This window comes from Macaca mulatta, chromosome 12 (assembly GCF_049350105.2).
Source record: "Macaca mulatta isolate MMU2019108-1 chromosome 12, T2T-MMU8v2.0, whole genome shotgun sequence".
Lineage (NCBI taxonomy): Eukaryota > Metazoa > Chordata > Mammalia > Primates > Cercopithecidae > Macaca > Macaca mulatta.
In genome coordinates, this window is record NC_133417.1 from 106474660 (window position 1) to 106497279 (window position 22620).

At 37.8% G+C, this 22620-nt stretch overlaps 1 protein-coding gene across 2 annotated transcripts in view; it reads right to left on the minus strand.

The window, feature by feature from the left end:
* Positions 1-4525: 4525 nt before the first annotated feature.
* The window catches only part of TRAK2 (trafficking kinesin protein 2), a 76168-nt gene continuing 58073 nt past the window's right edge, over positions 4526-22620 (minus strand). Inside the window, exons 10-16 of one of the 2 annotated variants that reach the window (XM_077956369.1) lie at positions 21534-21671; positions 18079-18158; positions 16613-16816; positions 15023-15321; positions 13528-13794; positions 11414-11519; positions 4526-8542 (exon numbers count right to left, since the gene is read on the minus strand). In XM_077956369.1, coding sequence (XP_077812495.1) covers positions 7867-8542; positions 11414-11519; positions 13528-13794; positions 15023-15321; positions 16613-16816; positions 18079-18158; positions 21534-21671 — 1770 coding nt within the window. In that variant the 3' untranslated portion in view covers positions 4526-7866. 2 annotated transcript variants of the gene reach the window in all.

Here is a 22620-nt window from a genome sequence, read left to right on the forward strand (position 1 = left end):
CCCATTTAAAAATGGTCAAAACACGTGAACAAACACTTCTCAAAAGAAAACATGCAAGTGGACAACAAACATGAAAAAATGCTTACCATCACTAATCATAACAGAAACGCAAATCAAAACCACTGTGAATATAAGATCTCACACCAGTCAGAAGGGCTATCATTAAAAAGTCAGAAAAATAAGGTATGTGGGAGCCCTGGGCAAGATGGCCGAATAGGAACAGCTCTGGTCTACAGCTCCCAGTGAGATCAATGCAGAAGGCAGGTGATTTCCACATTTCCAACTGAGGTACCTGGTTCATCTCATTGGGACTGGTTGGACAGTAGGCGCAGGCCAAGGAGGGTGAGTTGAAGCAGGGTAGGGCGTTGCCTCTTCTGGGAAGCCCAAGGGGTTGGGGAACTCTCTCTCCTAGCCAAGGGAAGCCATTAGGAACTGTACCATGCACTGCAGCCCAGATACCGTGCTTTTCCCACGCTCTTCACAACCCACAGACCAGGAGATTCCCTCCGGTGCCTATGCCACCAGGGCCTTGGGTTTCCAGCACAAATCTGGGTGGCCGTTTGGGCAGACACTGAGCTAGCTGCAGTTTTTTTTTTTTTTTTTCATACTCCAGTGGTGCCTGGAACACCAGTGAGAGAGAACAGCTCACTCTCTGGAAAGCGGGCTGAAGCCAGGGAGCCAAGTGGTCTGGCTTGGCGGGTCCCACCCCCAAAGAGCCCTGCAAGCTAAGATCCATAGGCTTGAAATTCTTGCTGCCCGCTCAGCAGTCTGAGATCGATCTGGGACACTTGAGCCGAAATAATGAGTTATTTATGACAAACCCGTAGCCAATATCATACTGAATGGGCAAAAACTCGAAGCATTCCCTTTGAAAACTGGCACAAGACAGGGATGCCCTCTCTCACCATTCCTATTCAACATAGTGTTGGAAATTCTGGCCAGGGCAATCAGGCAGGAGAAAGAAATAAAGGGTATTCAATTAGGAAAAGAGAAAGTCAAACTGTCCCTGTTTGCAGATGACATGATTGTCTATTTAGAAAACCCCATTGTCTCAGCCCCAAATCTCCTTAAGCTGATAAGCAACTTCAGCAAAGTCTCAGCATACAAAATCAATGTGCAAAAATCACAAGCATTCCTATACACCAATAACAGACAGAGAGCCAAATCATGAGTGAACTCCCATTCACAATTGCTTCAAAGAGAATAAAATACCTAGGAATCCAACTTACAAGGGATGTGAAGACCTCTTCAAGGAGAACTACAAACCACTGCTCAATGAAATAAAAGAGGACATAAACAAATGGAAGAATATTCCATGCTCATGGATAGGAAAAATCAATATAGTGAAAATGGCCATATTGCGCAAGGTAATTTATATATTCAATTCCATCCCCATTAAGCTACCAATGACTTTCTTCACAGAATTGGAAAAAACTACTTTAAAGTTCATATGGAACCAAAAAAGAGCCCGCATTGCCAAGACAATCCTAAGCCAAAAGAATAAAGCTGGAGGCATCATGCTACCTGACTTCAAACTCTACTACAAGGCTACAGTAACCAAAACAGCATGGTACTGGTACCAAAACAGAGATATAGACTAATGGAACTGAACTGAGCCCTCAGAAATAATACCACACATCTACAACCATCTGATCTTTGACAAACCTGACAAAAACAAGAAATGGGGAAAGGATTCCCTAGTTAATAAATAGTGCTGGGAAAACTGGCTAGCCATTATGTAGAAAGCTAAAATTGGATCCCTTCCTTACACCTTATACAAAAATTAATTCAAGATGGATTAGAGACTTAAATGTTAGACCTAAATCCATAAAAACCCTAGAAGAAAACCTAGGTAATACCGCTCAGGACATAGGCATGGGCAAGGACTTCATGTCTAAAACACCAAAAGCAATGGCAACAAAAGCCGAAATTGACAATTGGGATCTAATTAAACTAAAGAGCCTCTGCACAGCAAAAGAAACTACCATCAGAGTGAAGAGGCAACCTACAAAATGGGAGAAAAATTTTGCAATCTACTCATCTGACAAAGGGCTAATATCCAGAATCTACAAAGAACTCAAACAAATGTACAAGGAAAAAACAAACAACTCAATCAAAAAGTGGGTGAAGGATATGAAAAGACACTTCTCAAAAGACATTTATGCAGCCAACAGACACATGAAAAAATGCTCGTCATCACTGGCCATCAAAGAAATGCAAATCAAAACCACAATGAGATACCATCTCACACTAGTCAGAATGGTGATCATTAAAAAGTCAGGAAGCAACAGGTGGAGAGGATGTGGAGAAATAGGAAAACTTTTACACTGTTGGTGGGACTGTAAACTAGTTCAACCATTGTGGAAAACAGTGTGGTGATTCCTCGAGGATCTAGAAGTAGAGATACCATTTGACCCAGCCATCCCATTACTGGGTATATACCCAAAGGATTATAAATGATTCTGCTACAAAGACACATGCACACGTATGTGTACTGCAGCACTATTCACGATAGCAAAGACTTGGAACCAACCCAAATGTCCATCAATGACAGACTGGATTAAGAAAATGTGGCACATATACACCATGGAATACTATGCAGCCATAAAAAAGGATGAGCTCTTATCTTTTGTAGGGACATGGATGCAGCTGGGAACCATCATTCTCAGCAAACTATCACAAGAACAGAAAACCAAATACTGCATGTTCTCACTCATAGGTGGGAACTGAACAATGAGAACACTTGGACACAGGAAGGGGAGCATCACACACCGGGGCCTGTTGTGGGGTGGGGGGAGGGGGAGAGATAGCATTAGGAGAAATACCTAATGTAAATGACGAGTTAATGGGTGCAGCACACCAACATGGCACATGTATACATATGTAACAAACCTGCACTTTGTGCACATGTACTCTAGACCTTAAAGTATAATAATAAAAAAAAAAACAATAAAAAATAAGATCTAAAAATGATGATGAAGAGATCTGTTATTACTGGTTAAAAATATGCATTAATCATAACTTCTTATCCATCTGTTAACTATTCTTCTTAGGAATTAGAGACAGAATAAGCATTAGCTAGACCTGAAAAAAAGAGATATAATAATAATAATAAAATATGTGCCAGGTGCAGTGGCTCATGTCTGTAATCCCAGCACTTTCAGAGGCCAATGTGGGAGAATTGCTTGAGTTCATGAATTTGAGACTAGCCTGGGCAGCATGGTGAGTCCCTATCTCTGCAAAAAATACAAAAATTAACTGGACGTTGTGGCACACGCCGGTAGTTCCAGCTACTTGGGAAGTTGAGGTGGGAGGATCAATTGACCCCAGGAGGTTGAGATTGCAGTGAGCCATGATGGCACAACTGCACTCAAGCCTGGGTGGCAGAGCGAGACTCTGTCTCAAAACAAACAAAAAACAGATACTAGCGAGGCTGTGGAGAAAAGGGAATGCTCATACACTGTTGGTGGGAATGTAAATTAGCTCAGCCACTTTGGAAGGCAGTTTGGAGATTTCTTGAAGAAATTAAAACAGAACTACCATTCAACCCAGTAATTCCACTATTGGGTACACATCCAAAAGAAAATAAATCATTCTACAAAAAGATACATGTGTTCATGTTCATCGCAGCATAATTCACAATAGCAAAGACATGGAATCAACCTAAGTGTTCATCAACGGTGGACTGGATAAGGAAAATGTGGTGTATATACACCATGTAAGAGTACGCAGCCATAAAAATCCCTGAAATCGTGTCTTCATGGCAACATGCATGTAAGTAGAGGCCATTATCCCAAGCAAATTAACACAGAAACAGAAAACCAAATACTGCATGTTCTCACTTACAAGTGGGAGGTAAACACTGGCTACTCAAGGACACAAAGATGGCAACAACAGAAACTGGGGACTATTACAGCAGGGAAGGAGCAGGGAAAGGGTTGAAAAACTATGTATTGGATGCTATACTCTGTATCTGGGTAACAGGATCAATCATACTCTAAGCCTCAGCTTCATGAAATATATCCAGGTAACAAACCTGCACATGTACCCTGGAATCTAAAACAAAAATGGAAATTATTAAAAAAAAAAACAGAAATTAAATTGTGAAGGAGATTGAGTATCAAAAGACCTTTTCTGTTAGTGTCAAATTTAGTTTCTTGGAAACAATTTTTAAATAGCTAAGAGCGTCAACAGAAAACTGTAGGCTACAGGAAAAGAACTGCTTCACACTTCCTGAATCTTCTCAAACTTGGTATCTGCATATCAATGACTTTAGATTTTATTTTTATGTTGCTGTTACTTTTGCTAAGGAAGTATTATGGTATACATAGATACTGTCTATTCTATTTTTAAAAAATCTAGGAAAATACATTAAGATCTGTTTATTATTACTATTAGTGGTTTCTTGTGTATGTGTTGGTTTGACAAGTAGAGGTTGTTTTCTAACCAAAAACATAACACAAAAGAAAGATTTAGTACAGGATTACCTGTGCAAACAGCTGGGACAAAAACACAGGGAGACAAATGAAAATTTAAGCTACCCATGTTTATTAACTGATTTACATTTGACAAAACAAAGATAGGTGCACAAAGAGCTGTCTGACAAAGTCAAATCCCAGGTATCGAACAATAGTATTCCCCTGGCTGCCCTAGTTGCCCACTCTGCGGGGGATGTGCTCTGCCATGCCACCACTCGGTTATCACACTGCGCTGCTGTTGGGCTGCATGTGGAGTACAGGTCTGCATGCATCTGACATCAGAGAAGTGGCCCACTCAACACTAAAAGCCCCAGTTCAAGATGTCGCAAGTCGATGTTAGTAACCACCAAGTACTAATTCTGTACTAAAATGGTCAGAAAAGATAACAAGCTTTGAGTACTGTGTAAAATTATACCTTTTATCGAGAATAGGCTCTTGTAAGCTGCCTTGTAACTTATTTCCTCTCTTGCCAAAGTCTATCCATTTATGTCAAATCAAGAACATACACCACAAAATTTTCTAAAAAAGTACTTTAACAATGGTCATTAACTTCTCCCTAAGGACCCATGCCTAAGGTTATTTACATAAGATTTGGGATCTTCATAATTTAGGAGAACTTTAAATTCTGAGCTCAGGAAGATACTTTTCCTACTAGATAATAGGACACTCAGAAATACCTGAGGTATAATCACTGAAAACCTTCTTAAAGGAAAAAAAAAAAAAAAAAGAAGATTGAGGTTTCCTATACTGGCATGAAAGTATACATACAATTTTTATCACAGAAAAAACTAAAATGTGAATAGTACCAAAACATAACAGATAAATTGGGAGGAACCAGCTATTAGGCTCCAATTCTTCTTACTATATTTTGCAGAAAATGCTAGTATTATAGAGATTATCAGGATATACCAAAAATGATTTTAGGTAGAAACTTCAAAAAACAGCAAAACCCAGTTTTAAGACAGGATTCATTTCTAGAGACATTACACATCAGTATACAATTAAGGTGTTTCTGGTGGAACATCAACATCAGTGTACTTTAAAAAAATCTAAGTCTGGTTCTTTTTAATCAGATGTCCTTATTTGGCTGCTAACACACCCCCACCACCCTGCCTTCAAAATGATCATTTAGTCATTAATTATAAAAAAGTATACAAATTATACTCAGTACAGAGCACGGCAAAATCTAGTTCAATTTATAGCTTTATGTAATACACATAAATCGGACAATTTAACTTTGTACTACTCTCTGGCCCTACAGTTTCCTACTTCCTGATGTTTCCTGGAAACTGTAACTGTTCAGGCAACAGAAACACTAATTACTTTCTTAGGGAACAAATAAAAAATTTTAAGAATTGGCTAAAGTAAGCACCCCAGAGTCACTCTATGAAACACAAATTCAAATGGTATTTTTAAAAAGTGAATTGGAATATGTGGGAAATTTAAACAGCAGGGATTCTTCTATTTAATGCCTGCCCCATTCAAGGACACTTATATTCACATATAAACCTGCTGGAATCCTTTCTGAATGTGTACGCTCTATTGACCTCAGCACAACTAAGTGAAGGGGAACGAAAGGGAGAGACCATCTTCATCCTTTGTTTTTGCAGAATTTATTTAGAAAAATTTTATTAAGAGATTCTAAAAAGTATAAGAAACGAACACATTTTTACCACTGCATTCATGTTGGCTTTTTTGAGCACATAGCTCTAAGTGGGGGGGTGGCGGGGATGCCTCAAAAGGGGAGAGGAAGGACTCTCCTTGGCCTGGGAATAGGTGTGCCTACGGGAACCACAGGAGCAAGAGTCAAGAGTTCTTCAGAAAATAGCCTTTAAGTCAGGACAAAGGGACAAAACATTTGCAAATTAAGCACCAAAAAGATTAAGTAATTTACTTGCCATTTTCATAAACAAAATAATTAGTCCACTGTCTCATCTTTTCTCTATCATGTCTTTTGTATAAAGACATTTCTTTCTGAGCTGCGTGTTGTCTAGACAAAGCCACGTCATCTGATGAGAAGCAGACTTTGCTCAGCAACATTGAGAAAAAACAGATCTACTTCTTTCCATTTCTTAGCCTGTGTCAACTGCTGAATGCTGAAACCTAACCCCAGAGCCTCACTTTGCCATTTCATACAGTTTGAATTAAAAAAAAAAAAAAAGAACCTTAGAGAAAAAGAAAAAGCTTTGACTCCCCCATTAAAAAGTTTATTCTCTAATTCTATAAATATCAAGAAGGCAGATGTGTTTTATTTTATTTGACATTAGGAAAAAGAAAACACAATCTCAAAGCAAGCACCTGGGTTTTACTTCAGCTTATAATAATTTAATGTGCCTGAGAATTTTTGTGCAAATACATGTCATCTTTCATTAAAAATATGCATAGCGCACTTTGGAAAAAGTTGGTTTAATTGCAACCAACTTTTCTCACAAAAAATTTTACATATATAAATATAAAACATTCCCTAATTCCTATTGATTGCACTTCTGGCTTAACCCCTTCCAGCCTCCAAGGAATTTTTAAAAACATGCAATTACGTTTGTATTCCTTGGCTACTGCACTTATTCAGAAGAAATATTCTAAAAACAAGTTTTCTTGGTTCCAATTTACTCACATTTTGCTTCTTAAAAGTAAATCCCTCCCATGCTCTACCCAGTTTTTTTTTTTTTTTGGAGGTTGTATAAAAATACAAATTTAAAAAATGAACTTTTATTAATCATAAATACAAAATAATTGAGTGGTATTTGGGCTCCCAGGGGCTCAAAGGCCTGAAAACAGAAAGGAAAATAGGAGTCTCCACCTATGATTCAATGAAAAAGATGAAACTCCTAATTTTGCTAATGCTGCGAGCATATCATTTGATGGATGTATAATTTAACCAGATATTAACAGGGGAAACATATAAGCCATCTCACTATTGTCTGAGTAATAGACTGAGCTTACCCCACCAACCCTTCAGAATGGCTTTCTGTAAGCAATAAAGCTACTCCTTTTCTCTTCCCATCCTTCTAACCTGGGTTCTCTCTGCTTTATGCTTACCAGAAGTAAATGTGCCAGGAAGTTCAGTATCTCTGTATGTTTTAGTATTACTAAATTTATTTTTATTCACTTTTTATTTTCAAGACAAGAAAACTCAACTGAAGGAGTATATTAAACCTTTCTTTCCTGCCTCTGAACACTCATGGCCCATTCATTTATACTTTCAATTTGCCCGACTTCCTCCATTAGGGCTCATCCCAATTTTATTTCCATTCCTCCATTCCCCCTTTCACATTCACAACCCTTGTGCAACATTCCTTTTCTCTCAAGTCAGACCAGACTACATGTTTCAGTGCGTATCTATCCCTCATGTGCTAATTTGTATAAGAGGTCAGTTAACTGGTGAACCTCAGTCCTCCTTCAGGACACCCATTTTGGGTGAGGATGTGCAAACTGGGGCAGCAAAGCTACCCATTATGACTGGAAGACTCTGATTCCTCCTTAGTCCACCTAATAAACTGCTACCTGAATTTAAATAAACAGCAGAATCTGGTTTTTGAAGACCAATTTCTGCCTCCTGGCATCTTCCATTCTCTTGGGCACCAGGGTTCTTGACCACTCTGGCTATCCCCAGTCTCTTCAGCCTGTCCACTAAATTCATCTTCAACTGGCCAACATCAGGAGGGTTCCGGGAGGGTCTCAAGCCATACATCTCCTGGAGAAATGTCTCAGCTGGTCGAGAGGCCAAAAAATTTTCAGAGAGATGCACTCGAGGCTCAAAGGGCAAAGGAGAAGGGCAAGGTGAGTGAGATGGTGAATTTGGTGGTGTGGAAGGGATAGCCAGGGATTTAGGGAGAGGCTGGAGAGGGTTCTCTGAAATTGGGCTGTGGTACACTTTGGCAGAGATGCCTCGTTCTTGTAGAAGTTTGGCCAAGCTCATGGTGCTACTGAAGGTTGTAGTGGAATCTCGTCGGTTGGTGATGGACTCACCAATGCTGAGTCTATAGGACAAGGCAGGAGAATTCACAGCCGTGTTGGATGAACTGCTACCACTACTTCCACAGGATAATGAAGGGAACCCAGAGCTTAAAAAAAAAGTAAGTGGGAGACAGTGTTTAAGAATAAAAAGCAAGCCCCAAGCTGACATTTAAAGTAATTATAGTAGTTATCCTTGGTAAATATAAAGTAACAGGCAACAAACACATCTGTAACTGTACGCTGTGGAACAGATCTGGGAAAGGAAAATTTGACATGATACTTCAATGATTAATTATTTGTAATTTGTAACTTAGTAATTAACTTATTAAAAGATATTTTCAGTAGGATATGAAAGGTATTGCTGTACTCTTAGATAACTTTACTCTTAAATTTTAACTCTAAAATGTACATCTGTAGAAATACAATTAAATTTTATGACAGAAAGCAAAGAAATTTGAAGATTAAGGAAAGTAATCTTTAGAATGTTTATTTATATATCCATTCCATAAAGTGAGATACATTGAGACAATAATCCATAACAGTTTACCAACTTTTAAAAAAATTAAACATGAAATGCTCTTCTGGGAGAAGTTTCCTTCTTTTTAATCTTTTAATTTTATTTTATTGCGAAATAATAAACTTCTAATTGTTAAATTTTATTTTCTCAAGAAATGTTAATTTCAAACAATGATAGTATAAAAATATCCATAGAATGAATTTTTCTCAACCTTGACTTGAAACATGTGTTTTTAGGAAATTAAAAATAACTAATAGCTTCAACATCTATTCAGTAATACTTCTTCAGCATTACTTCAGTATTCAGTAATACTACTGAACATACAGAAGTGAAGGTAAGCTTGTGCAGAGGACTGGCCCTGTAAATCTTGCAGTTTGGCTAACTCCGGGTATATAGCCCCAGCTGCGTTATTTATTAGTTGTCTGCCCTAGGACCAGTGACCTCAACCTTCCATGCCTCAGTTTACTTTACACAATACATACTCAGTTGCCCTGCCCACTTTTATAATAATCAAATGAGAAAATTCTTATTTTATGCTTAGTCAAAAAGAAAAACTAACCAATCATGTACTTAAGGAAACGGTAATGGAATGGAGATGGTACTTCTTTAGCCAATTTCCCCGCAAAACAAATGTTACCAGTATTTAATAGATCAACTTTCACTTCAACACAAAATACTCAATACATTAAACATCAGGATATCAAAAATTTTAAAGATTATGAACAAAACACAAGCTTACAATTAACAAACTTTCTAAAGCACCAACTTGTATAGAAGCAGCAAAATTCAAATAAGTTTGACTCCGTAGTCAAACCAGTCCAACTAAAAGCCTCTGATCCGGAATAGTCTATATATTGTATTCCCAGTCTCTAATCTCCCTATTTCTACTAGACTCTAGAACTGCCTGTCCTTACCCAAATTGTACACTTCATATAATGGCATCAACCTGTATTAAGAGTCTCCTCAAGAACCAATTTTGTAAAACTTGTTATCTTGATGACTATAAGAACAATGTAGAAAAAAATGCAGATTTTTTTGTTACAGACTTTATTGGGATCTTTAGTGGATATCATCCAAATGCTCCCCTAAATAATTCATTTGTTTCTATTTTATAGACATGGTGAATCATAATCTTATTTCCCTCCACACTTGCAGCTAGAAAGTTAAGACTCAAATACGTGGCTAACCTTAGCAAGCTAACATGGCTAACATAAGACTTTATGGTACAATTTGCACACTAGATTTATTCTTTTACCCATTTTATATCCTTACTCTTGATTCCCCTTTGCAACATCTTTTTTTTCTACTTCTAGTTAACATTATTCTTTAATGCATTTAAAGTAATTATGGTAGTTATCCTTGGTAAATATAAAGGGACAGGCAACAAACACATCAGTAACTGTGCACTGTTACACGTTCTACATATCTTTAAAAGCCATCTTAGACCCTTTTGGGAATTGTTAGGATGGAAATGGCATCAATATGGCTTAATAAGGGACTACATATTAGAATATTCAAGTTTTAGCCTACGTAGTAAATAATTTGGCCTTGCCCAGAGAGGTCTGGCCTTTGCCCTCCGCTCCTTGGAGGCAATCTATGTCACAATAGGAGTGTCTTTGGCTAGAGTGGAGGCTGATCACACTAAATCTTAGGGTGGGCCAGGCCACACCCAACAGTCTTAGGGTGAGGAATGGCCATGCCAAAAAGACCAACCATGTGATTTAGGGTAGGGCCTTTGAGTCATGCAGTATCAGTTGGCCAGAAGGCTGAGTTCAACTCTGTTGAACTGAGTTCAGTCAATCATACCTACACAACAAAGCCTCAATACAGACAGACTGTAAGCACTAATACTTGGGTGAACTTACCTGGTTGGTAATATTCTGTGTGTACCGTCACATATCAATACTAGGAGAGTAATGAATCCTAAGGACACATGTAGAATCCTCTAAGACTCTGCCCTATGCCTTTCTTCCTTTGGACAATTTTAACCTGTATTCTTCCCTTGTAATACAGTAGCCACAAGTATAACAACTTGCTGTGAGTTCTGTGAGATCTTCTAGCAAATTACTGAACCTGAAAGTGGTTTTGGGAACCCTCTGCACTTGCAGGTGTTGTCAGAAGTGAAGGTGAGCTTGTGCAGAGGACGGGCCCTGTAAATCTTGCAGTTTGGCTAACTCCGGGTATATAGCCCCAGCTGGGTTATTTATTAGTTGCCTGCCCTAGAACCAGTCACCTCAACCTTCCATGCCTCAGTTTACTTTACACAATACATACTCACTTGTCCTGCCTACTTTTATAATAATCAAATTAGAAAATGCAATGTGAAAATATTCTAAAGACGCATTATCACAGAACATTAATTAACATTCTAGAAATTAAAATGAAGGTAATTTTTAAAAGAAATTCATGAAAATATAGCTGAGGAAAGAAGTGAGGCCCCAGATTTCCCAGGCACTCTTACCTGGGGGTAACCTGAGTGATGTCAGAGGGATGTAATATTCTACAGGTGGTGAAAGTGAATGTTGAGTTTGTGCATGACAGGCACTTTCCTGGATTGGCGGTTGCAACTGAAATAGATTTTTAGGGAGCAAATACAAGATTGAAAGACTAGATTAATAACGTAAAAAGCTCATCATTATTTATTCATAATATAGCATTTATCAAGTACCTTTTGTACTAAAAATCCCCAAATCTGGAAATGAAATAAATATACATAAAGATTGTACTAGTATTAACTGGTTAGTATATAGGTGAATCCAATACTTTAAAACTGTAAAGCAAAAGGCATAAACAAAGCTTAGAAATGAGAAAAGAAAACTGAAAAAATACATTAAAAAAATCAAGATCTAGTTATCCAAGTGATTCAGTCAAATTTATCTACTCTGGTGGTTCTCAAAGTGTGGTCTGAAGCCTCTGTGGGAGTCTACAGGTCAAAGCTACTTTCACAGTAATGGTAGGACAGAGGCCTTTTCTTTGTGATGGGTTTACATTTGCACTGCTGGTGCAAAAGCAATGGAAGGCAAAACTCCTAGCTCCTCAGCACAGATCAAGGCAATATCACCAAGTTGTCCTAGTCTTCTTAATTGTTATGCACTTGGTATTTCTTAAAAAGCCATATTCACTGACGAATGTCCTTGAAGTAGCAGTAAAAATTATCTATTAAATTTTGAATCTTGGCCCTTGAGTCGCTTTCCTGTTCTGTGCGATGAAATGGGAAAGATGTATTAAGCACTCTTGCTGCACACTGAGATACAGTGGTTATCCAGAGGAAAACACTTGTGCAACTGATTTGAAATTTTGTCATGGAATACCATTTTTACTTTAAAGAACTAACAGACAAACTATAGTTATTCAGACTTGGGTGTTAAGAGAGACATGTTAAAAATGAATGAAGTGAGCCTGTCCCTTCAGGAAAAACAGCTAACAAAACGTGAGCTTTCAAGAAAAAGTTAGTTTTGGAAAACTTGTATCTACCACTGAAAGCATGAACATCCTTAAAGACTTTTCTGATGAGATAGGTGGTGATATTAATATGATTTTAATATTTTTATGTAATAAAATGTGCCAACATTTGGAAAATCTGCATAACTCCATGAACCAATCAACATTTTCTAAATGATCAATGCATGATGTTAAAAATCAAGCATGGGTGAAAGATATATTCAAAATGTAGGATATGAACACTGCATTTTATTTAATTTTAATTTTAATTTTTTGTTAGTAGAGACAGGGTTTCACCATGTTGGCCAGGCTGGTCTCAAACTCCTGACCTCAGGTGATTGCCCACCTCGGTCTCCCAAAGTGCTGGGATTACAGGTGTGAGCTACCAGCCTGACCAATGCATTTTAACGTTAACAAAGTAATGAAAAGTTAATTGTTAGGGTTTCAGATCTCACATTGCTACAAATGTTCAAGAAACTACTACTTACCTAGTTTTAGTGTAATGTCAAAAAATAGCTACAAATATCTGAAAAGACTATTAAAACACTCTTTCCTTTTCCAACTGCATGTTTGTGCCTGGCTGCATTTCCTTCATATTGTTCAACTGAAACAACATATTGCAACAGACTGAAGGTAGACGCTGATAATGAGAATAAAGCTATTTTGTATTAAGTCAAAAATGAGAGACTTGCACAACTGTTTTTCTCACTATGAAAAAAATAGCTATTTTTCATAAAAAATATTTGTGTACAATTATTTTAAATGAGTTAATACACATTTTTATAGTTTCTCAGTTTTGATTTATGATATATTAAATGTTAATAGATATAACCTACACAGATAGGCTCTCTGGAATTCTTAGTGATTTTTAGGGGTGTAAAGAGTTCCTGAGCCCAAAAGGTTTGTGAACCACTGACCTGAATTCATCCAGCTCTCTACCTAATCTACTAATGCAGGCTGGCTAAGATAAAGTGGAGGGGATTAGGAATGCCACTAATGCTATAGATTTTCATTATCTGATATCCAAGATTGAGCACCTTCCAGTGAGCAGAATTAGCCAGCTGACTATCTAATAAGTCAGAATGCAAAGTACTTCTGGTTACTATACCACATTTGACCAGACACTCTTCTCACCTGTAACTGGTCCACCTGCTGAAGTAATGGGTGGTAGGAAGATCCCCGTTACTGGCTTGGATGTTGACAGTTTCTCTTCCACTTGAAGAGGTTGCTGAACCTGAAAAGTAATACCCTCCTCTTCATCCTCTTCTAAATCTGAGATGTGATAAATGGTATCCCTGGGCAACTGGGTAAAGCCTTTAGTAATGACACCTGGTCGTGGATCAAGGATGGTTCCCAAGTTTGGCTGAGCAAGCTGCTGCCAGTGATACAGAGTTTGTGATCCTGAATACGCAAAACAAAGGAGGGGGAAAAGGCATGTTTACATTTCCCACAAATCTTAAAACAGAAACTAAAATTATATGTGTAGTAACAATAATGACAGCAATAAAACTACTTATTTAGTGTTAATAATTTGGTAAAAGCTGCAAATTAGTTTTCAGAGGAAGATGACAAGATGTCAAAGGTATGAGTAATAATCTGTTTTAACAGTTAACTTTGAGAAGGACATCTAAAGGGGTGAAAAAAACCCCAAGGAGACACCCTGAATAGGAAAGAAGCTTAGCTGCTGAGGCAGTGATGGAAGACAGGTGCCTAAGAGGTGAGCTGTATTTTCCCAGGTGACAAAAAAGTCAAATACTTCTCTCGCCTGGAACTATGCCTATGAAGTTGAAAGTCAAAAGCCAGGCTCCCAGGGAGAACAGGAAAATGAAGAAGATAATGAAAAAGAGGATATGTTCTACTAGTTCCAGACTATAGAACCATGGTGAATGATCACCCCAAGCAACCGCACCAGATGCGATGTCTAATTATGTCACTGTAGTAATTTCATCCTAAAAATGGCAACTCCAGCAAATATCTGCACTGATCATTAATGAATACAACTAAGTTATAAAATCTTTGAGTTTGAGGGGTCTTTATAGGTTACATACTCAAAATTTTATTTAATGCAGAACTCTTTTTAGGATAATATAAGAGAATCATTCAATGATTGTCATTATTCCAGAAAACAAAGGAATTTATTTTGAATTCAAGTTTTTTCTTAGGAGAGAATAGAAACTGAACTGAAAAAAGGAAAAATACAGGCACACACACCTCTAAGTCAATTATACTTTTGGGTAAAAAACTCTTTTGAAAAGGAAGGTGGAGATGAATTATTATCTCTAGATCATTATCATTTATCATATCTTATTCATCTAACCATGGAAACTGCTGTCGATGATATTCCTTAGCAAAGGACAGAAAAAGATTACTCCTCCTCCCTGCTCAGGTTTATATTAAAAAACATCAGTAGAAGAGAACTGCTGGCTGATGATTCAGAGACTGCAACTCTCTTCATTCATTAATTTTCCACAAAGTACTACAAAGTCTTGCCACCCAAACAGCAAGGTTAAGGGATAAAAAAAGATCATCTGCACATAATGCTCCTAAAATTAAGACACAAATCTCAATTCCAGGGAAAGGAACTTCCAGTAAGTCACGTGGTTTAGTAAGGGCGCTACTGATTTATTACCTTCAAGGGGCTTGACAATTTGTAATTTTTCTGGCATAAAACCTCGAAGGCAACTGGCACTGCTGAGGTCTGTGATCTCTGACTGGTTGGTGCAGAGGGAGACAAGGCTCTCTGTCGGGGTGACACAGCCACTAACCCCTTCCTTCTGGTCAGCCAGAACCTGGATCTTCCGCTGCCATTCTTCAGCGAAGAACTGCTTCTCACTTAAATAGTTCTGTCGACGCAAGTTAAGGCGATGCAGTGCTGTAGCCAAATCACTGTCTCCAGAGGGTCCTGGTTGGCCCATCTTCTGGGAGCTCCTATAGGAAAATTGCGTTCACTAATTAGATCTTGAGGATCATCAGCACGACCCAGACCTCTCCCTTCTATAATGGAGAGCATTCAAGAGACTGATCTTAAAAACATGGTATTTTCCTAGATACCTGGAATATAGAAGTAATAACAACAAACCAAAATTACCAACAACACTATACATCATTTTTACAGATCATTTCAAATGACTTGAAAGGCAAGATAATACTTTATTGATATTCTGTGCTTTCTGAATTTTCTATTTCATTTAATTTATGAAACTACACATTCAACCATCTATAAATTCTTATTAGGTGGTCACAAAAGTAAATATTATATTTTGCTGAATCTGTATCATGGATTGCAAGAGGTACTATTATTTTATGTATCATAAAGAAGGAAAAAAATGCTACCCATTAAACTAAGGCATACTATTAGTTACAAAAGATAACCATTTAAAAAATATTAAAATATGAAAAAAATTTTCTTTGGGCCACAGAATCACCCATCAACACTGCAGAACATTTAAAAGAAAACAACAAAATTTGTACATAATACTGCATTTTTATAGTTCACTGATGCCCATTTTTTCACTTCAATACTTTTGAAACTGGAAGCTATCTTATAATTGATATCAAATGGAAGACTGGCAAGCTGAGTTGTGGGTACTCTGGGCTACTTGGGTATAAATCCACATAAATGTGTTTACGATCTTCTCCTAAGATAATTGTGTAACAGTGAGGCAGTAGGACACAAAGCTACTGTGGGTACAGAACACTGCCCAGAACAGACCAGGCAATGCAACTGAAACCTGGTGTGATGAATTCCCATGTTAGGAAACATTGCCCTTTGGTGCCAAACATCTATCTTTCAAAGCTTTCAGCTCACTTTTCAGTAAAGTTGTTTACCATCTAGCTATATAGAATTCAATGTATTAATAAAAAGAATGAAAAAAAAAATCTAAGTTTAAATAAACAGAAAATCGACAGCACCTTGATGGTCCTCAAGATGTATTCAAACTTACATTTATCCTGAAAATCACCAAAATGGTTGAGATTATGAGCATGGATTATGAGAAGGTGTCATCCGATGTATTCATGCTAGTGACCAAATAGATCAAAAAAATTTGACTTTGGCATGATCTGTCCCACAAATAATAATACAAGGCATCATAAGTGAAGGTTCTGACAGTTCCAGAACCTTCTTGGGACAGTAGAGTAATGCTGGAATGTGCGTATGTGAATCTGGTGAGGCAACGTGAAAAGAAATGCAGAATCACTGTTACCATCGGATTCCTACCCTGCAACTTCCTCTGAGCTGCTCCCCTGGTTCAGGAGTGATTTGTCCTCTGTTTGCTGAAGACCAGACTCAAAAGGTTTTGCTGTCATGATGACACTTGAATGGTTGGAGCCTGGAATGGGTAACAGAGCTGGGAACGAGATAGAGCGGCCCCGTGTGTCATTGGCAATCCTGACGGTATCAAACACCCGCTTCTGTTGGGCTCTGTCAAAAAAGGAAGTGTTCATTATTATCACTGCTAGCCACTAAAGCATCTAGAGAAGAGGCATGGATGTGCAGTCCATCAGAAATAAAGCCACCCTGAGGAGTTTCTATAGTTTAGGAGAAATCATCAGAAAATAAGCTTTCCGCTGCATAAATGTCTTCTTTTGAGAAGTGTCTGTTGATAACCTTCGCCCACTTTTTGATGGAGTTGTTTTTTTCTTGTAAATTTGTTTGAGCTCTTTGTAGATTCTGGATATTAGCCCTTTGTCAGATGAGTAGATTGCAAAAATTTTCTCCCATTCTGTAGGTGGCCTGTTCACTCTGATGGTAGCTTCTCTGCTGTGCAGAGAAATGCAAATCAAAACCACAATGAGATACCATCACACAACAGTTAGAACGGTGATCATTAAAAAGTCAGGAAACAACAGGTGCTGGAGAGGATGTGGAGAAATAGGAACACTTTTACACTGTTGGTGGGACTGTAAACTAGTTCAAACATTGGGGAAGACAGTGTGGCAACTCCTCAAGGATCTAGAACTAGAAATACCAATTGACCCAGCCATCCTATTACCGGGTATATACCCAAAGGATTATAAATTATGCTGCTAAAAAGACACATGCACATGCACACGTATGTTTACTGTGGCACTATTCACAATAGCAAAGACTTGGAACCAACCCGAATGTCCATCAGTGACAGACTGGATTAAGAAAATGTGGCACATACACACCATGGAATACTATGCAGCCACAAACAAGGATGAGCTCATGTCCTTTGTAGGGACATGGATGAAGCTGGAAACCATCATTCTGAGGAAACTATCGCAAGGACAAAAAAACCAAACCCTGCATGTTCTTACTTATAGCTGGGAACTGAACAATGAGAACACATGGACACAGGAAGGGGAACATCACACACCAGGGCCTGTGGGGTGGGGGAAGGGGGGTGGGATAGCATTAGGAGATATACCTAATGTAAATGACGAGTTAATGGGTGCAGCACACCAACATGGCACATATATACATATGTAACAAACCTGCACGTTGTGCACATGTACCCTAGAACTTAAAGTATAATTAAAAAAAAAAAAAAGAAAAGAAGCTTTCAAACAAGAGAACTCTCTCACAAATGAGGACACTGTGAGGAAAACACTGAACAGTAAGCAAATTACTACTGAATCTCATAATACCACTTTGGATTGTGGCTTCTTTTTAATTTCTATTCCAATAATTGAGTAACAACACATGTGATCTGTACTTACTTTTGTTTAAAGAGAGAAGATTCCTCATCCAAACTCAGCTTTTTACGCATAGTCCCCTCAATTTCAGCTGCCAAGGATTCCTAAGAAAAAGAGTTTGAGATTTCTAAAGTGATTGTTGCCCTTAAATGAACCGTCTCTACAACCCTATACTTTGGTGTTATAATAAAATACAAGGAAATAGTCAAGGCTAACATTCATGGGAAAAAAGACATTCTGGAAATATAACTTTTAAATAAGACTCAACTACCTTTTCATAATTTTTTCAAATAGGAAAGTAGTGGAAAAGCTAATATGATAAATAGAAAATATATGTGCAGGCACAAAAAAACAAAAAGTCTGAAAGGCTGTAAACCCAGTGTTGACAGTGATTCTGTAGAGGGTGGGATTTAATGGTATTTAACAATTTCTTTTTGCTTTTCTGTAATTTCTAGCTTTTCTATAATAAACATGTATAGCTGGCTGGGCACCGTGGCTCATGCCTGTAATCCCAGCACTTTGGGAGGCCGAGGCGGGTGGATCACGAGGTCAGGAGATCAAGACCATCCTGGCTAACATGGGGAAAACCCCATCTCTACTAAAAATACAGAAAAAAAAAAAAAAAAGAAAGAAAAAATTAGCCAGGCGTGGTAGCGGGCGCTTGTAGTCCCAGCTACTAAGGAGGCTGAGGCAGGAGAATGGCGTGAACCGGAAGGCGGAGCTTACAGTTAGCCGAGATGGCACCACTGCACTCCAGTCTGGGCGACAGAGCGAGACTCCGTCTCAAAAAAACAAAAACAAAAACAAAAACAAAAACAAAAACAATAAAACCAACAAAAACATGTATAGCTTTTATAATATTAAACATGTATAGCTTTTATAATATTAAAAAATAATTTAAAAAAGCAAGCAAGCTTCCTCTTCCCCCGGTCAGGGATGAGGACTAAATCCAGTGTTGACAGTGATTCTGTGGAGGGTGGGATTTAATGGGATTTAACAATTCCTTTTTGCTTTTCTGTAATTTCCAACTTTTCTGTAATAAATATGTATAGCTTTTATAATATTCAAAAATCATTTAAAAAAATGAGCAAGCTTCCTTTTCCCCTGGTCAGGGATGAGGATTCAACTAATATGAGTGACATGGCTCAGTGGGGCTAAGCTGAGGATGACTGGAATTGGAAGCAATGGTGTGAACTCATGATTTTATATATACACATATGGATGAAAACATATATATATATATAGTATAGGTATAGGTATGAAATACATATATTTCCTAGTTCTATTTGTTGAGAGGACCTAGAAGCCACAATACTCTAGTGGCAATCAATGGGCACACCTAGCACCCAGATCTTGGATTCAAAATACCATTCTTCAATAAAAGCAACCAGAGCTCTTTGGAGAAATGGCTGATTCCAGGGCTGGGACAAAAGTACAAGATGAGCTTAAAGGAGACCCTACTGACCATATCTAGGACAATCTGAATATCAAAATAGATAATAATAATCATAGCTTGTAATCTATTGAATAAAATAGAAATCCTTAAGTCCATGACATACCTAAGTGAACAAATGAACAAATAAATGGAACAGAAATGCGCTAACTTACAAAAGAAAAATGTCAATTAATAAATGTTGAAAAATGATGAAATTTGAAAATCACCGTTTGGCAGTCATCACTGCAATAACTCTGCCAGATAAGAACCATCAATGGGTGCTAAAACTAGTGGGTAATAGCTTGATGAGGAATAGGATACTTAGTCTCAAATTATCTCTCATAAAATGTTTACTTTGATCACTTGGTTGGGGTAGTATCTGCCAATTTTCATCACTACACGGTGAATTAGTAGTGTTAATTTAATTAACTGTTAATTACCATTAACTTTACAGTGGAAAAAACCAGCAGATTACCTTAGCCAAGAGACCAAAGTTAATTAATACCACCTGTAATGGGCTAAACAGCCATTATGCACCTCTTGAAACCATGCTCTGAGAATATGGCATTATTTCTGCCAAGAATGCATTACTGGAATCTAATCATGAGGATGCATCAGACAATCCTAAACTGAGGACATCCTACAAAGGCCATGAAAGAGAAATAAAGACAGAAGAACTGTCCCAGATGGAAACAACAAAATTCAAAGTATCCTTTAAAGGACAATAGTGAGACAACTGGAAAAATTCGAATGGGCTCTGTGGATTAGATGATACTACTGGATAAACACCAACTTCCTGAAGCTGATGGTTGTAGTGTGTTTATGTAGGACAGTGTCCTTAAGAGTGTCCAAATGTCCTTGTTTTTAGTAAATACACACTTAAGTACTATGGGGTAATAGGGTATATCAGCAACTTACTGTTAAAATAGCCCAGTGGGAAAAGAGAGAGAGAGAGAGATTGAATGATATGGAAAAAGCAATAACATGTTAAAAGCTGAAGAATCGATGTGAGGGATATACAAAAGTTCTTCATACTATTCTTGGAACTTTATTCTAACTTTAAAATTATTTCAAATGTAAAAAACAAAATTATGCCTCCCTATTTTTAAGAAAATCTACTAAAATTTATAGTTTCAGTCTTTTGAAAAAGTTCACAGGATTGCACAGAAGAATCAGATTGTTAAAATAACTCTTTTGAACTAACATTACAAATTCTAACATAAACTCAGAAGTTTTTATTAATATTCTTAATCCAAAAAATACCGCTTATAAATGAATTAAACAAAAATGAATCTTGTTCTCATAAAGCCTACATTCTAACAAGTTAAAAATATCAGGAGACGGCCAGGCATGGTGGCTCACGCCTGTAATCCCAGCACTTTAGGAGGCCAAGGCAGGCGGATCACGACGTCAGGAGATCGAGACCATCCTGGCTAACACGGTGAAACCCCATCTCTACTAAAAATACAAAAATTAGCTGGGCGAGGTGGCGGGTGCCTGTAGTCCCAGCTACTCGGGAGGCTGAGGCAGGAGAATGGCGTGAACCTGGGAGGCGGAGCTTGCAGTGAGCCGGGATCACGCCACTGCACTCCAGCCTGGGTGACAGAGTGAGACTCCAACTCAAAAAAAAAAAAAAAAAAAAAAAAAAAAAAAAAAAAATCAGGAGACTCAAGATTTATTGAAAGAGGTTTTAGATATTCAAAGCACCATTTAAGTAAGCGGCAGGTCGTGGGCATAGGGTAGGATGATCCAAGTTTAACTAGTTCTATGGTACACAGCTGTAAACTGAATTTCGTTAGGGCTCATCTTACGTATTATTGATACAATATATCTGTAAAGTCACCGGTTAGAATAAATAAGAGTATTAAGGAAGATGTCAATATACAAATTAGGACCTAAATCAATAATTGGAGTCCAGAAACAAGGACAAACCATATAATCTCTTCTCAAGATGCTTTATGTCATCATAAACCATATCACTTTTAGGACAAACTAATCTTAAACAAATTTCATTAAATACGTAGCATCTTTCTTAGTCGCTTACCCCAGTAAAAGCTCCATATGATTGGGAGAAGTAGAGATGAGCAGCAGGGCCAGATCTACTACGAAGTTCCTTTATTTCTTCTTGAGATTCATGTAACATTCCTAGACACTCCATATTCCTGTCTTGTAACTCGTGCAGCTAAAAGAAAGGATGGTAGTGTACTTTATTGCCTTCCCAAAACAACATTAGGGAAAAAACCCCCAAAACCTTTTGGGATAAGGATTAATTTTATCCAGAGGGCTAGCTAACTTTATGAATATAACTTTAATACAAAGACTAAAACAAACTAAGCAAGAAGAGTATATATATATTGAGCTACCAGAATTAGGGAGGGGTGTCTTGGCCAAAATTATACATGAATGTGACTTCCTGAAAGTCTGAAACGTAGCCAGACTACCAGAACTGTTAATTTAATATTGAACGCTTCATACCCTTAACAGAGGAAGTATAACAGCTGTAGTCAAGTTAGGTTTAGTATAATACTAATCTTTTTAAAAAAATCACTCTGAAGTCTGTAAGTGACAAGATCAAGAGTCTACAAAGTATTATATACAATGTCAGGGTCCTCAATACTCCTAAACAAGTAGTTTTCGACCCTGGTTTCAGAATCTTCTTTACAACTAGACATACATATCTGATAAAAGAGTACATAATTTTCAGAGTATATTTTAACTGTAAAATTTCTTCAAGTGCAGTATATGCCCCAGCTCATCAGAATCACCAGGGTTGAAGATGCTTACTAAAAAATGCAGATTCTAGGCTCTCACACCAGACCACTTGAAGTAGAAGCTCTTGGGATGGTGCCTGGAAATCGCCATTTAAAACTTGCTCTCCCAGGTGATTCTCTCCCCTTCCCTCCTACAAGGTATCACTCTGCTGCCCAGGGTTGAGTGCAGTGGTGTGATTACGGCTCACTGCAGCCTCAATCTTCTGGGCTTAAGCGATCCTTCTACCTCAGTCTCTCAAACAGCGGGGACCACAGGCATGCACCACTACACCTAGCTAATTTTTTAATTTTTTTGTAGAGACAAGGTTTCCTTATGTTGGACAGGCTGGTCTCAAATTCCTGGGCTCAAGCCATCCTCCC